The 16,955-nt window shown below is 44.4% G+C and overlaps 1 protein-coding gene across 4 annotated transcripts in view; it reads right to left on the bottom strand.

The window, feature by feature from the left end:
* Positions 1-1,801: 1,801 nt before the first annotated feature.
* The window catches only part of LOC110510947 (B-cell lymphoma/leukemia 11B), a 109,616-nt gene continuing 94,462 nt past the window's right edge, over positions 1,802-16,955 (bottom strand). The window contains exons 3-5 of one of the 4 annotated variants that reach the window (XM_036962225.2): positions 8,597-10,492; positions 7,407-7,476; positions 1,802-5,447 (exon numbers count right to left, since the gene is read on the bottom strand). In XM_036962225.2, the coding sequence (XP_036818120.1) occupies positions 5,429-5,447; positions 7,407-7,476; positions 8,597-10,492 (1,985 nt within the window). In that variant the 3' untranslated portion in view covers positions 1,802-5,428. Of the gene's footprint in view, positions 5,448-7,268; positions 7,477-7,712; positions 10,493-16,955 lie in introns of those variants that run through there. The other 3 variants (XM_036962227.2, XM_090221148.1, XM_036962224.2) reach the window with 3 other exon arrangements.

Genomic DNA, 16,955 nt, shown 5'->3' with positions numbered 1-16,955 from the left:
TACAGTATTGACTTTTCCCATTAAACTTTTACCTACTGTTGAAATCGGTATCTAAAAAGCTCAGTGTGATACACAATAGCATTCGACTAGACAAACTGACCTTCTGGTATAGTTCAGTAAGCAGTCAGTGTCAACAAAGAAGTAGAACAAAACTGACATTTGTACAACAAACATTTCCAGGCTTGACTGCCATGGTGAAAAAACACATCAACATTTTGACCAGTACGGGTCACATGATGACAAAAAAAACTTCTAATTTTGGTGGCATTGGCCAATTTACTGTCACAATAACTAGGTCTTGAAGCATCAATGAAATGTTTTGAGTTATTACATTTTGCAGACATGTTGTGATGTCCCATAAAACAATTGCACTTACAGTTTCAAATCTGTTTCAAAAAATGAGCCAAAGCAATTGAGATAAATGGTAAATAAGTGTGTGGGTTTATATGAGTGTGTGTTGATAGCGTGAGTTTATTATGAGTGTGTGTGTTGATAGCGTGAGTTTATTATGAGTGTGTGTGTTGATAGTGAGTTTATTATGAGTGTGTGTGTTGATAGCGTGAGTTTATTATGAGTGTGTGTGTTGATAGTGAGTTTATATGAGTGTGTGTGTTGATAGTGAGTTTATATGAGTGTGTGTTGATAGTGAGTTTATATGAGTGTGTGTGTTGATAGTGAGTTGATATGACTGTGTGTTAGTATTCCAGGGTGTGTTGGTATGAGCGGCATGTAGAATATCATGATGATAGGAGATTAGTCAAACTCAACAGCCCTGCTCAGATCAGGCACCCGCAGAGCCAGCCCGTCAGTCAGCTTAGACAGCCTCTGTAGGACCCCAAGAGGTGGACTGTACCAGTACTGAAGAACATCCAGCTCCCTTCTTCAACCACTCTACATCCAACCAGCCAGCGGGAGCAGTTCCCTTCTTCAACCCCTCTACGTCCAACCAGCCAGCGGGAGCAGATCCCTTCTTCAACCCCTCTACATCCAACCAGCCAGCGGGAGCATTTCCCTTCTTCAACCCCTCTACGTCCAACCAGCCAGCCGGAGCAGTTCCCTTCTTCAACCCCTCTACGTCCAACCAGCCAACGGGGAGCAGTTCCCTTCTTCAACCCCTCTACGTCCAACCAGCCAACGGGGAGCAGTTCCCTTCTTCAATCCCTCTACGTCCAACCAGCCAGCGGGAGCAGTTCCCTTCTTCAACCCCTCTACGTCCAACCAGCCAGCGGGGAGCAGTTCCCTTCTTCAACCCCTCTACATCCAACCAGCCAGCGGGGAGCAGATTGAGTGACAGGGATCAGAGTCTGCAGTGCAGGAAATGTGCCACCAAGGATGCCTTCATATACCCAGGCCTTTATGTATATCCTGAAGTTGATTTTAGAAGTGGTTTTGGTTGAAAAGACGGAATAAGTCCGATGGTATTGGATTAGTTTAATGCACATGGAAGGAAGAGTGAAATATGTTATTTTGTAAGTTTAATGTCAGATGTTTTCTTTTCTATGTACACATCAATTTCTACATTTCAGAAGTTCCATGACTTAAAAATGTGTGTGTGTGTGTGTGTGTGTGTGTGTGTGTGTGTGTGTGTGTGTGTGTGTGTGTGTGTGTGTGTGTGTGTGTGTGTGTGTGTGTGTGTGTGTGTGTGCGTGCGTGCGTGCGTGCGTGCGTGCGTGCGTGCGTGCGTGCGTGCGTGCGTGCGTGCGTGCGTGCGTGCGTGCGTGTGTATTGATCCTGTTGCATAATGTGGTGAACATGCATCTTTCGGATGTGTTTCAAATAAAGAGCGCAGAGACAGGCCAAGTGATGTCTGAATGTCATGTTTACTGTAACGAACCAATGGCATTGGACTCATCAGGCCTGAGAACGACGGAACGCTGTCCTCACCTCAGTGACATCACAGACAACACAGCCAATTGCAGCCTAAATAATCAGTTCATGTATTTAAATAAAGTGACATCACACACAGCATAACATCCCTACTCAAAGCCCCCAGCCCTCCCCCTGTATGTCCAGACCCGGACCAATTCCCTTTGTATTAGAACATTATTACATATAAAAAATGACAGATTTCTTTATCCCAACCCTGTTATTATTTAAATACAAACATAAAAAAAATCTAAAAGGAAATAGTAAAATGATTGAATGTCAAACCTAAAGAGTGGAAAGCAGCAAAGCACTTTGTATTTTTACTTCCTAATTCAGGACCGGCGTACTAACGTCCACTCAGTCTCTCATGTAGAGGGACTACTGGCCTAGCCCAATACACCTGCACCTTTGAAGGAAAACTAAATGAATATACCCACAGACTGGGCAGTGTTCCATGAATATGTCTATACACAAAGTGAACACCATCAACCGCCTAGCTTAGCCTTGCTCTGCTTGGTGTTCTGTCTACGGTGCCCAGGGGCAGACAAACAGTGCAGCCAACATGGAATAGCTCTTAGCACATATCAAAGCACCAATATTTTAAGGGAAACATCAAATCGTAAAAGGAAGATAAAACACAGATATGGGTGTTCTGTGCTGCTAAACAGTTGGAGGACAGTTCTGTACATCTAAGTGAGCAGCTTTCATATAAACACCCTGGTTCTGACTGATTGATAGTTGTCCATATGATTGTGGTCAGGTACGGTAGCTACTAACTGCCTGTAATTGTAGCTTCTGGTTTGAGGCGAATGCAGCTTGTAGCTTTGATTGTATCCAGCCAGCCTCGGCTGCTCTGTGTACACTACATGGTTCTGTGAGACGATGTCTAACTAAGGTATCCAGATATATAATCTCCCTGCACCTCATAAGAGACTTTACCATTTTTTCTCCAATGTGTGTATCTTTTTCTACACACTCTATCCATGTCCTTTCTCTGACTGGTGGCCAGACCTGTCTGCCTGCGTCTCTACCACATCATGCTTGTATATGTTCTCCATTCTTCTCATGCTGTGAAATCTATGGGTTGGCAGGTCAGGTTCCTGTACAACTGACACACAGGTCACCAAAGGTCAAGGGTCAAAGGGCAGCTAGATGACCCTAAAGAGATGGTCACTGCCAGTGCCAGTTAGAACACATAGAAATGTTCAAATCTAAATAAAAAAACTAAAGATATATACAACCAACAGTATAGTAAACAAAAACATCTACTTGTGTATTTTTGTTGCTAAAAGGTCAAACAACCTTTTTATTTCCCTTCTGTACAATAAGGTTCATGTCAACAATGCAAATTCATCATGGGTTTTTTGCACTATTTTATCCTGCCAAATTAAATCAAATAAATGGTGGCAGCCTGTGAGTTTTATCTTGAAGTTGCAATGTTGTCCCCTACCCCAAATAAGATAATGACATACGGGTACTTATAGTACCCTTTTCACGAAGGATGCACATACAGGTTAAAAAAGACAAGCTTCTGTAGAAAGACAGCAAGTGCCTACACATGTATTTCAAACCAGCCATGAAGAGCATCCAATCCAGAAGCAGAACATAGATACATGTCAGTATTTTACTGCAAAGCAATAACAATGTTCCATAGTTTCTACGAGGGGAAATTCAGACATGATGCAGCTTCATCCCCCCCCACCCCATCCAAGTTTGTTACCAGTTCACTTTTTATTTCATTTATTTTCATTTTATTACACCAAGGCAGCAAAAGAAGAAGTTACTAAAACTGAAGACTTTTACAGTTACAGTGACATAAACATTTTTAAAAGACCCACCATTGAAATTGGACTCCAAAATAAAAAGAAAGAAACAATAACTTTTTTTATATTTTTGTAAAATGCCCAGGCATTCTCCAATATTACAAATACTGGTATACTTTTACAGTAAACAAGAAAAATGTCATATATATTCATATATATTCATATATATATATATACTAAAACCCCGTCACCAAAAAACAATATACACATCGCCACCATGGCATTCAGAGAAACTGTATAAGCAAACTTGAAGAAAAGAAATACTGGTTTAAAACACACATACACACAAATATTATTTTACCCCTTGTACTTGTTTCAATACTGTAAACGTATTTTAAGACAGAGTGCACTAAATTATTTTTTTGTTTCTGCAGTTCCTGATTTTTAGTCCAGTCTCTTCCTTGACTATTGTGTGGCAATACAATCCACTCTGACCATGTTTCTAGGGATACAGTCTTGTCCTGATTTGAAGAATTTGATATATATCTATATAGGTTTATGCATTTCTATGTACATATGCATACATATATACAGACACATTATTGTTGTGCTGGCTACTCCTAACCTAAATGCAGCTTTGTTTTATTTTTAGAAGTAATATCTCTGATATTCTATTGGAATTTCATAAGCAAATTAGAAACTAAGTTGACACATAAATTTGATACATTGTTTTCATTTTGTTCAAATCCTTTGCTTCACAAAAGTGTCGCATTTGTCTTGAGAGACGGTGAATAGGAAGATCAGTATTCAAGGCACACTCATGTCAAATTGAATGGCAGTACAAAAAGTGTCCCAATAAATTAATTTGAATTTTTATAGTGCCAGTATTGGGAAAGCCAAGCTTATAGCAACGCTGGCACTTCAATATCAGCTGATCCCAAACTATAGAACCCTTCACCCAGGCCGAGTAAATCCAGTCAAAGTCATTTCTTGCTCAGAAGCCGTATTTTCCATTTTCTTTTTCTTTTTGTGTGTAAAAAAATGATTGACAAATCATAGTACGGGTCAACTGGTGTGAATCATAGTACGGGTCAACTGGTGTGAATCATAGTACGGGTCAACTGGTGTGAATCATAGTACGGGTCAACTGGTGTGAATCATAGTACGGGTCAACTGGTGTGAATCATAGTACGGGTCAACTGGTGTGAATCATAGTACGGGTCAACTGGTGTGAATCATAGTACGGGTCAACTGGTACGAATCATAGTACGAGTCAACTGGTACGAATCATAGTACGGGTCAACTGGTACGAATCATAGTACGGGTCAACTGGTACGAATCATAGTACGGGTCAACTGGTACGAATCATAGTACGGGTCAACTGGTGCAAATCATAGTACGGGTCAACTGGTACGAATCATAGTACGGGTCAACTGGTACGAATCATAGTACGGGTCAACTGGTACGAATCATAGTACGGGTCAACTGGTGCGAATCATAGTACGGGTCAACATGGTGCAAAGATATGTTTGTGTTTTTCTCTTATTTTTTTCTCAATGACAGATTTTTAACAAAACAAAAAAAACATTTTTGCGTGGATGTCAAAGGTCAACTTAAGGGGGTTTGAACAAGGGGGGGGGGGGGGGGTAAGACAGGGGTACATTATTCAAAATAACAAGGAGTGCTGATTTGGGCAAAGGTTGGTGCTTGCTGAAGACCGAAAAATCTTTCCTAAAAAGCTCACTCAGCTGTGCATTCTGTGTGTGTCAGAGTTGCTACTTCTTTCAGAATGCGTTCAACTACACATCACAGGGAGCCCTGAATGAGGAAAGAAAGAAAAAATTGTCTTACTGTTTGGGCACACGCTCAACAGAATTCTACAGACACTGTTTGTATCTATAACTGTGCAATTTACTGGTCTGTAACTAACTGCCACTGGTTCTGTCTCGCAGCGGACAAGACCATTTTAACCAGAAGAAAAATACAACATCATAAACACTTTGACTATGGCACACTATACAATCAAACTTGTTACTATACAGGTATAAATTCATTTTGTCAAAATGTATAGATATTTATAGAAAAAAAATGCATAGGGCAGTGATATCATAAAACATTGTTACTGAATATATGTAGAGTTAATAATAATATAGAATTACATTTTAAGGTACGTAATTCTCATCTGGTTAAAGAGGTGGTGACCGCTTTGGTAGTGACTACTACTACCACCCAGCCCCTTCCTAAACCACCACCCAGCCCCTTCCTAAACCACCACCCAGCCCCTTCCTAATCCACCAACCAGCCCCTTCGTAATCCACCACCCAGCCCCTTCCTAATCCACCACCCAGCCCCTTCTTAAAACACCACCCAGCCCCTTCCTAAACCACCACCCAGACCCTTCTTAAAACACCACCCAGCCTCTTCCTAAACCACCACCCAGCCCCTTCTTAAAACACCACCCAGCCCCTTCCTAAACCACCACCCAGCCCCTTCCTAATCCACCACCCAGCCCCTTCCTAATGCACCACCCAGCCCCTTCCTAATCCACCACCCAGCCCATTCTTAAACCACCACCCAGCCCCTTCCTAATCCACCACCCAGCCCCTTCCTAATCCACCACCCAGCCCCTTCCTAAACCACCACCCAGCCCCTTCCTAAACCACCACCCAGCCAGTTCCTAATCAACCACCCAGCCCCTTCCTAAACCACCACCCAGCCCCTTCTTAAAACACCACCCAGCCCCTTCCTAAACCACCACCCAGCCCCTTCCTAATCCACCACCCAGCCCCTTCCTAATCCACCACCCAGCCCCTTCCTAATCCACCACCCAGCCCCTTCTTAAAACACTACCCAGCCCCTTCCTAATCCACCACCCAGCCCCTTCTTAAAACACCACCCAGCCCCTTCCTAAACCACCACCCAGACCCTTCCTAATCCACCACCCAGCCCCTTCCTAATCCACCACCCAGCCCCTTCCTAATCCACCACCCAGCCCATTCTTAAACCACCACCCAGCCCCTTCCTAATCCACCACCCAGCCCCTTCCTAATCCACCACCCAGCCCCTTCCTAAACCACCACCCAGCCCCTTCCTAAACCACCACCCAGCCAGTTCCTAATCCACCACCCAGCCCCTTCCTAAACCACCACCCAGCCCCTTCCTAATCCACCACCCAGCCCCTTCCTAAACCCCCACCCAGCCCCTTCCTAATCCACCACCCAGCCCCTTCCTAATCCACCACCCAGCCCCTTCCTAATCCACCACCCAGCCCCTTCCTAATCCACCACCCAGCCCCTTCCTAATCCACCACGCAGCCCCTTCCTAATCCACCACCCAGCCCCTTCCTAAACCACCACCCAGCCCCTTCTTAAAACACCACCCAGCCCCTTCCTAATCCACCACCAGAGAAACATTAAATATGAATGGTGATCAAAACAGAGAAAGCAGAGTTTAAGGAGATACACCTTGCCTACAGAATGTGTCAATACCTGGCAGTTTGAAATGACTGAGTGAGACTGAGGGTGATGAGGCTGTCTGTAATGCTACTCTGTGCCCAGTATCCGATAGGGAGTTTGTAATAGTGCTGGAAGTTGTAATAGTCAGCTGGCAGAGGAGTGAGACAGTGTGCATCAGAGACGAGGGTCGGGGAATTGGGAGGAGAGTGTAATATATGCAATAATCTAAGGGCACGGGCGATTGTGTTAAACTCATCCGTGGAATGATAATGAAGGGGTGAATGACATCATAAAGAAGAGGGAAGAGACCCCTATAGCTCACCCTAAGATCTCCCTGCTCTCTCTGGCTATAAAGCTCCGCAGTTTAGCCCGACGGTTTAGCCATCCTACAACTGTGTGATAAAAGATAGAAAACATCAGTATGTGCATTGTTATAGCATTTCTGTTATGTTTAGTAGGATGGGTTAGGGTGAGTTTAGGAGGAGCTAGTTTAGATGCAGTGTGAGAATAGTATGAGGGGATTCTATAGAAATACACAATGTCTCTGTTTCTCTAGCGTTGTCTGTCAGGGGTGGGTACTAGGTACCAGTAAGCAGCTGCCTTTGTGTTCTTCTGCTTCGTCTTCTTCTTTATTTTTAATGGATGTATTTACTGGGGAAGAGGCGGGGTTTGTGAAACCTCCGGATCCTCTTTAGATTTACTGTCATAAATGACATTCAGTGCTACATATCCAATTAGATTAACATGTTAAAAGTCAGTTCATGCTACAATGCCAAAAGATTGTTATCCGCGAATGTATATCCTATCATGTATAACAAATAAAAAATAGCTTCCTCAGTTATGCTTAAAACATTTTTTAAGATTAAATTCGGGCTTCTCTTCAGGAAATGACACGTGTAGTTTAAATATACAATTTTCTATAAGCAGTTTTTTTTTCTGTCTGCTAAAAAGAAATCTCAGGATATCCTCTGGGTTTTTAAAAAATGAAATAAAATCCCAGCAATTAAAATAAAAAGTAAAACAAATTTAAAAATGACAAAATAAAATAGTACCTGTACATGCCAAAATATTACAAAATCCAATAAATACAGAAATTATTGCACAGTTAAAGGCTCCAATAATGGTATTATTTAATTCATCCTTTGATCAACTGTTAAAAAGGATCTTTAGCCAAATGAGGCAGTTTAGACCGGCTATAATTGGTGCTGTTAATATCTGTTTGTTTGTTTAATTGTTTTTCTCAGTTAGCAGTTTCTTAGGCAAAAACATAAAATTAACCCAAAATGCGATATTTAAGAAAAAGAGTATCCAGCTACCCCTTTTTGTATTTGTTTGTTTTTCAAGGTTGTGGCGAAAGAGGCAAAATAGGAAAATCTGGCTTAGCTTCTCTCGCTTCAATTTTGACCTCGTTGGTCATCAAATGTTCCCCATGCCACTTTTTCATGTGTTTCTCGAGAGTGCTGTACACACTGAAGGGCATTTGGCAAATGTCACAGCGGTACACTTCCTTACCCATCTGCCCGTGGGTCTTCATGTGGCGTGTGAGCTTGGAGCTCTGGGCGCAGGCGTAGTTGCACAGCTCGCACTTGTAGGGCCTCTCTCCCGTGTGGCTGCGCCGGTGCACTGTCAAGTTGCTGCAGTTCTTGAACACCTTGCCGCAGTACTCGCAGGTGTCGCTCCGTCGGCTCTCCTTGGAGCCGGGCCGGCCGGATCCCATGCCCCCCAGGTGAGGGGTGCTACCCCCGCTGGCTGTGCCGCTGCGCCCCGACAGGCCGCCATCCAGGAGGTCCCCAGGAGGCGTGGAGAAACGCAGGCTGCCGTTCTCAGATGAGTGCTCAGAGGATGTGCCGAAGGGAGATTGTCTGGAGTCGGTGAAGCCCAGGAAAGGGTCTTTGATGAAGTGTCGTGAGGCAGCGTATCCCACCAGCCACTGGGAGTAGACGTTCTCAGAGGGGATGAGGGGCGCCGGGGGCATGTCCAGATCCTTCTCAATCTTGATCCTCTTGTTGGAGGAGTTGGACAGGCTGGGGCTGGTGATGGGTGTGGGCTTACGGGGGAAAAGGCTAGAGAAAGAGTTGCCGGAGCCACAGTTCCTGCCGTTGACAGTGGGCCTTTGGTGATCCCTTTCCATCTGGTGATGATGATGCTCCCTCTCCATCTCTCCCACCACAGAGTCCTCATCCCCAGTGTCCCGCTGCCCGTCGGACCCCTTCTTAGAGAAGGGCATGCGATTTTTACGATTGTCGACTATCAAGTTATTGTACTGCTGTATAGTGTTCAGGCCCACATTCTCCACCATCTTACCCAGGGAGAGAGAGTTCTTCTCGTCTGGCGGCGGCTTGGAGCCGTTCTCACGGTTACGATAGAACTCCATGTTGTCCATGCTGAAGTTTGACTCTGGCCTGCTCTCGTTCTCCATCTCCTCTTCATCCTCTTCCTCTTCCTCCTCTTCACCCTCACCCCTGAAGTCTCCCTCTCTGTTCTTCATGCCTTCTCCAGTCACTTCACTGGTGCCCGGCTCGGGGGAGCTTGTGGTGGAAAGCCCATCGTCAGACCTCCCTGTCATGGAGCCAGATTTGTGCATGTGTGTCTTCATGTGCCTCTTCAGCTTGCTGGCCTGGGAGCAGGCATGGTCACACAGCTGACACTTATAGGGCTTCTCCCCGGTGTGGCTCCGCCGGTGGACCACCAGGTTGCTCTGGAACTTGAAGCTCTTCCCGCAGAACTCGCATGACTTGCTCTTGGCCTGTGTCTGGGGCGGGGTGGTGCTGTTGGGGGGCATGGCCGGCAGGGGCGGGGTGCTGAGAAAGGGTGACTTGGGGCTTGGCTGGAAGGGGTTGGGGTTGAGCAGGCGGTGCATAGGGTTGGCCCGGCTGGGCGAAAGAGGAGGTGTGGCCACGTTATTGCTCCCCGCCAGCTCCCTGAGCCGCCTGGAAAAGTCCATGGATTGGGCCTCGATGGCCATGGGCGTCAGCCGCATCACCCTCTCAAAGGCACTGGGGTGCTGGGAGATGAGCCCCATTTCCTCGGCACTAAGGCGTTCCAGCCGGTGGGGGTCCAGGTGGTGGCGGGGTGAGGGGCTGACGAAGGGCGGCGTGTTGGGGAGGCCTCCACGGTTCTCCATGAAGCCTGGTGGGGGATCCCGGAGCAGGGGCCCAGTCATCCTCAACAGGTGGAAGGGGTTGTTCTCTCCCAGAAAGTTGGCGAGGGGGGACTGGGGGATGGAGTCCTGGCCCATGGGCGGTCCGGGGATGGTGATGCGGGGGGTAAGCAACGAGCTGGAGGGGTTGGACTCCAGGTAGATGCGGATGCCATGGCTGTTCTGGGCGTGCTGCAGGAGGAACCAGGCACTGGGAAAGGGCTGCTTACACGTGGTGCAGATGTAGCTCGAAGGCTCGTCCCGGCCTCCTGCAACACAGGAGAAACACATACAAGAAAGAAAATCATTAAAACATGTTCTTCAAAACAAAATATTTTTCAATGAATTCAATGACAGTAACTTCACATCTATCTGAGGAATAATATTGAGATTTTTAGTGGAGTGTTTAGTGGTATTCGGTAGTCAGTAAAAATACAACAAGTTTGGTGTTTCTGTATGGTGAAGCTGGTGACTATGTTTGTTTTTCTGTTACCATATTTCCTTACAATAAACCTATTTCTTACGTATGGGGAGTGAAACAACTGAAACACACCTGGATATCTAACAGCTGTGTTTGCAGGATTTAAAACTACTACTGATAAACATGGTTATCACCCGGTCATGTGTTGATTTATACAACGAGAGGAACTTTGCAGAGAGAGGGCCATCAGACAGACTTTTGTTATTCACTTCATATTTGCCTAATACCTCCAGTAGCTGAAATAGTCTTTACACATCATGTTGTCACATAACAGGGACATATTTATCAGGCCTTTGTGTGTGTGTGTGTGTGTGTGTGTGTGAGAGGAAAGGGGAGGAAAAGAGAGGAAAGGGGAGGAAAGGGGAGGAAATGGGAGGAAAGGGGAGGAAAAGAGAGGAAAGGGGAGGAAAAGAGAGGAAAGGGGAGGAAAGGGGAGGAAAAGAGAGGAAAGGGGAGGAAAGGGGAGGAAAGGGGAGGAAAAGAGAGGAAAGGGGAGGAAAAGAGAGGAAAGGGGAGGAAAGGGGAGGAAAGGGGAGGAAAAGAGAGGAAAGGGGAGGAAAAGAGAGGAAAGGGGAGGAAAGGGGAGGAAAAGAGAGGAAAGGGGAGGAAATGGGAGGAAAGGGGAGGAAAAGAGAGGAAAGGGGAGGAAAAGAGAGGAAGGGGGAGAGTAAAATAAAGGCTCTGGGGGTGTATTAAGATAAATGACTGCTGATAAACGGAGAACGCGGATGGACAGATTGAAACGGAGCGGTACATTATTACCGGTCTTGGGGTTGTTATTTGGTATTTTACTGACATCCACTGGGTGCTTTGTGTCATTCTAGACACACACATTCAATACATTATAGCTGAAAACACTTCAGAGCGTTTGAGAAAATATAGGGTCAAGTTTTAGTGTTTACAGGTCTCCTTCGTAATAGAGGTCTTCATACCTCAACAAGACTTCCTGTATAAATAAAGGTTGAGTACTATAAAAAAATAACAAGAAATGTATAACTCCTTTTCTCTGTGTGTGGATGTTCAACTTTGCAAATGAAGAGGCACTTAATGACTCGCCACACACATTTAGACGGAGGGATCAAATACTGACTCTGTCACCATTGACACTACAGTATAACTAAAACCTCCCAAGTTCACGTTCCTTCATGAGGCAATTCCACCCACAAAGCCAGGAAACAAATCTAACAATTCAACCTGCACAGGCAGACATACAGACTCTATCTATCAAAGCACATACTGTATCTTGGGAACTAAAACCAGAAACTGCTCTGTCCTGTTTCCCTCACTGATTCCTCTCAGATCAATAAGGATTGGAAAGTGTAAACAGAGCTATGGCTGCAATCAATCCAGCACGGCTCAAGTAGGGAGGCAGAAAGAGAGAGAGAGAGAGAGAGAGAGAGAGAGAGAGAGAGAGAGAGAGAGAGAGAAACTACAAACAATGCAAAAAATACAGTGACCCCCTCTCATATCATTACCAAGCCCTGCAATGCCAAGAGCTGAGCAAAGAAAAGAGTCCCCTCATCCAGCTGGTCCTGGAGCTGAGTTCACAAACCTGTTCTACTAACACACTGAAGCCTCAGTCCCCTCATCCAGCTGGTCCTGGGGCTGAGTTCACACAGTGTCTGACAGACCAACCAACCTGCACATGTCCTCTATGCTCTACACTTATTGTTATTGTTCAATGTATAGTTATTTTGACACTTGATTATTGTTGTTACTGTTGTCCCGTTGACAAGATTGATTATTATTATTTTAATTATGTTGATATTGTAAATCTCCAAAGTAAGGTTTGGCAAAATGTACATTGTTACCTCATGCCAATAAAGCAAATTGAATTCAGGCAGACAGACAGACAGACAGACAGGCAGGCAGGCAGGCAGGCAGGCAGGCAGGCAGGCAGGCAGGCAGGCAGACAGACAGGTTCTAGGCTGTGGTGCTTGGCATAGCTGTGTACCTTTAACAGTAGATAACTAATTGATGGGCCAGCCCCTGTGTTACACATGCCGGTTGGGTAATGCCAATGGGACTCGTTACCGCAGCGACACAAACAAGCATAATATCCAGCACATACAGTGAAAATGAATGTTAAACACAGACTGCCACGTTCCTATGGGGATTGGTGTAAAACACACACACACACACATATAAAGTGGGAAAATTTAATTGTGCTCTTGGAAACTAGATTAATTTATTTATTAAACGAAAGCATTGTGTTTTTACCTAATGCTTCAATTTAGAGTACAGAGGAAAATATAATGCTTCTGTAATTGTTAAGGATTGGATTCAGAGATTTGTGCCTGTGTGTGTGTACATTAAGTATGTCTATACTCTATACACAGAGGCTCAAGAATCATAAATAATAATACATATTTGGTGGGTGTTTATATTTATCCCATTTCATATATTTGTGTGAAGTGGAAATGTGTTTGTTGCATATCCCAACTCCACCTCAGACACTGTCATTGGTGCACAGAGTAGAGAGCTCCAGAGAAAGTCTGTATAGGGAGAAGGATAGTGAACACACAGTGTGTCTGCATGGGCATTTGCTGGAAAGAACACAGCTTTTCATAGCAGGTTTAGGAGAACTGACGAAGCAGGTTAGGAGAATTAGGTTAAGGTTAGAAAAGGAGTTAAGGGTTAAATAAAAAATAAATAAAAAAAATTGACGTAAGCTGGATCCCATCTAGACATGATCGCCTGCATGGCCTCCGATGATATGTAGGTCACAATGCAGATGTAAGACAGATGTTCAACCCAGAACAGAAGGTCTATTCAGGTCACTGAAATATGATTAGACCATCTTGTTATTATCTGAATAACAACAACTCCTCTTGATACTTCACGAGGGATATGCAAAAACAGTCAATTCATTCTGTTGAAATAAAATGTTCTAAGGCAGCTTATTTCTATCTTTAATAATAATAAATGCATAATAAATTGTTCATATTATTAATTTAAAAATGATAATTGCACTGGTCTAATTTAATTTATGTAAAATTGTGAATCATGTGCACTTAGATTAGTAAATACTAACTGGCATGATTATATTTCAGGGCTGATAAAAGTGAGGGGGGATCTACAAACCTGATCAATAAATATGCTCAAAATACATCTCCAAGAAAAACAGATTTCTGAAATCACCTTTTAAACATTATTACTACACCGTAATGTCCAACGCTTTATAAAATAAAAAACTGGTCATTTCTCCTTAACACTAACATTTGCACCAATAAATTATTGCTATCTGTGATGTCAGCTCAAAGAATGACTCAATCAATCTGTCTGCACAAAATAAACGTTTAAACCACATCTTCACGCATGGCACTTAGTAGGGCTGCATTGGAAAGGTCTGGTGTAAAAGCATTTCCCCTGCATTGAGTGGGGATGTAAGGAGATGTCTATGCGTGGCTGTCTGACATGTGTACAGTGTGTGTGTGTGTGTCTCGTCTGTTAAGGAGAAGGAACAGCTGCTCACCTCAGTACTGAAGCATGACTGCTCTAGCCCTGGCCCTGTAAATCCTTTGACTTAATTATAGTGGACACACACACACACACACACAATGACCCCCCTTCAGGCTACACATTAAGTGCCTGCTGCCCCCCTCCCCACCATACACACACGCTCATAGCCACAAACAATCCCCTGTAGCTTCCTCATCCCCCCATAATACACAAACACACACATTATTCCACCCAGCCATATTTCCCCTCTCTTATTTTATGGCCGAGTTCTTTACAAAGCCCTAGTGCTACATAAAGGAAACACTGGAAATCAACCAGGGTCTCGATTTCTTACACCTGCCCCTCTTTGCCCTCTCAATTTCCCTCTCTCTTCTCTCTCGCTCCACTCCACTGTACTGGCTGAACTTCTTCAGCACACAAAACATTTCATTGGGGGCTGAAGGTCAATAAATGTAATTAATTTCTGCCCCACAATTAAGCGGGAATGACTGTCCTCCCCTGGCCGGGATCCTCTCCCTGGGAAGGTATTAGTGCCCTCTGATGGAGGGACGGAGGGATGGAGTGGAGTGGGCCGTGAGTTTATTGAGGAGTTTTCAGTGTGAATCCTCCCAGGGGGAAGGAGTCCGACACAGATGGCAAATAAAGTATGCAGCCCGAGGCCAGAGCTCATTATGCTAATTCTAATGTCAGCTGTACTTTAATATACAGCTCTATTTAATCACCCCCTTATTTCACATTTCCATATGAAAAAAAACCTGTGTCACTGCTTCAGCCGTCTCTCTCTCTCTCTCTCTCTCACACACACACTCACTCTCTCTCTCTCTCTCTCTCTCTCTCTCCCTCGCTCTCTCTCTCTCGCTCTCTCTCTCTCTCGCTCTCTCTCTCGCTCTCTCTCTCTCACTCTCTCTCTCTCTCTCTCCCTCTCTCTCTCTCGCTCTCTCTCTCTCTCGCTCTCTCTCTCTCTCACTCTCTCTCTCTCTCTCTCTCTCTCTCTCTCTCTCACTCTCTCTCTCACTCTCTCTCTCTCTCACACACACTCTCTCAGACTCTCTCTCTCTCAGACTCTCTCACTCAAACTCTCTCACTGGGGTGCTGTGGTTGTGCACGAGTGTGGACGACAATACATAAATACACACACGCACACACACACCACATTCTGAACATACTGCTACAAACACATGGGACTGGTTTCAGGAAACTAGGCGTATGTCACACGTCACTACTTCATAGGAGAACCTTTTTGTGGGACAGAAATGCCTTCTGGAACATGTGAACTTTCATGTGCCTTAATAACAAACTTGTATGCCATCTTCAAATATGAAAACAATTGTTAAATTACGAGCCTAGTTGGTTTAGCCACAGAAAAAGTCAGCAACCTTTCCGCTAGCCATGATTGGCTGAGATAATGAGTGGGCTGGACATGCCAAGAGATGAGTTGGGATTGGTCTGCCATGTACAGTAGCATGCTATAATATGAGCTGGTCAGTATGTGTAGGTCATCCTTCCTAACGTGACTTTCTTTTAAGAACATCACGTAGTAGAACTGCATACGTGTTGTGCTCCACTTTCTGGAGGACCCAGTTTTGAAATCAGTGGAATTTGAGTATGATAGCTAAGGAAATTGTGTGCATGGCATCAGGCAGGAGATGTGTCCAACCATGATGTATACTGGTAAGATAGTCTAGCTAGCTACATTTTCAGATATTACATATTTCTAATTTTGACAGAAAGTGGTTTCATTTCAATTGTACCTAGCTTACCTGGGTCTACCTAGCTTGCTATCTAGCTACATTTCTTAACAAAAGACTCTCGTCTTAGTGTGCCAGAGCGCAGAATAACTGATACATTTTTTTACGCTCAATGCCCATTGAATATGTCCGATGTCAGTAGACGTCGGCAACAAATTGTAATTAAATTGTTGCCAGCATCACTGTTACAGGCACCAATGCTCTGGATAACATGACTACTGCCTAACCAGCTCTGCTAGGGGGAGTAAAATGGTGAAAGCGAGGTGTTCTCACATAGCTATCCAATGTCAGCCAGTTAGCTTGGGTTCTTGTCGTTGGGAGGTCAGAGCTTTTGGAACAACCCTACTTATTGGCCAGAGCGTCCAGTATGCGCTCTGAATGCGAAACGCTCTGAATTTATGTACGGACAATCTGACAGCACAGTTGCAGTCACCAACTCTCTGAATAACATAACAGCCTAACCAGCTCTGCTAGGGTGAGTAATGTTCAGTGAGCTTTTCTCTCCCTCTTAGATGTCTGGAAGTAGCTGGCAAGTTAGTACAGAACACTCAGATCAACCCTTAAAGAGATGGGTTGGGCTAAGGCTTAAGAGGGTGGGAACAATGCTGAATGGTTGTAGACAAAGAAGGGCTCTCCAATAGTTGTACCAAAACATTGAAAGATGGTTGTCTCAAAAGTGAGTTTACAAGATGATCAACTTTCAAAGCAACATTTTTTTCCCAATGTTCCTCAAATGCAGTGTATGATATACCATTTTGTAGCTCTGAGTCTCTACTTTTATCCAACGTAAAAAATTTTAAAAAATCAAATGTTTCTACATAAGACCGAATCCAGGTGGTGAGTCACATATGATCATTGAGACCCAAATGGTTGGACTTGGATCGTGACTTGAAGGAGACCTGCTTCAACACCTACAGTGGGGAGAACAAGTATTTGATACACTGACGATTTTGCAGGTTTTCCTACTTACAAAGCATGTAGAGGTCTGTAATTGTTATAATAGGTACACTTCAACTGTGAGAGACGGAATCTAAAACAAAA

The sequence above is a fragment of the Oncorhynchus mykiss genome, chromosome 25, assembly GCF_057628025.1.
Source record: "Oncorhynchus mykiss isolate SJ-2025 chromosome 25, ASM5762802v1, whole genome shotgun sequence".
Lineage (NCBI taxonomy): Eukaryota > Metazoa > Chordata > Actinopteri > Salmoniformes > Salmonidae > Oncorhynchus > Oncorhynchus mykiss.
This window is presented reverse-complemented; position numbering and strand designations above follow the sequence as displayed.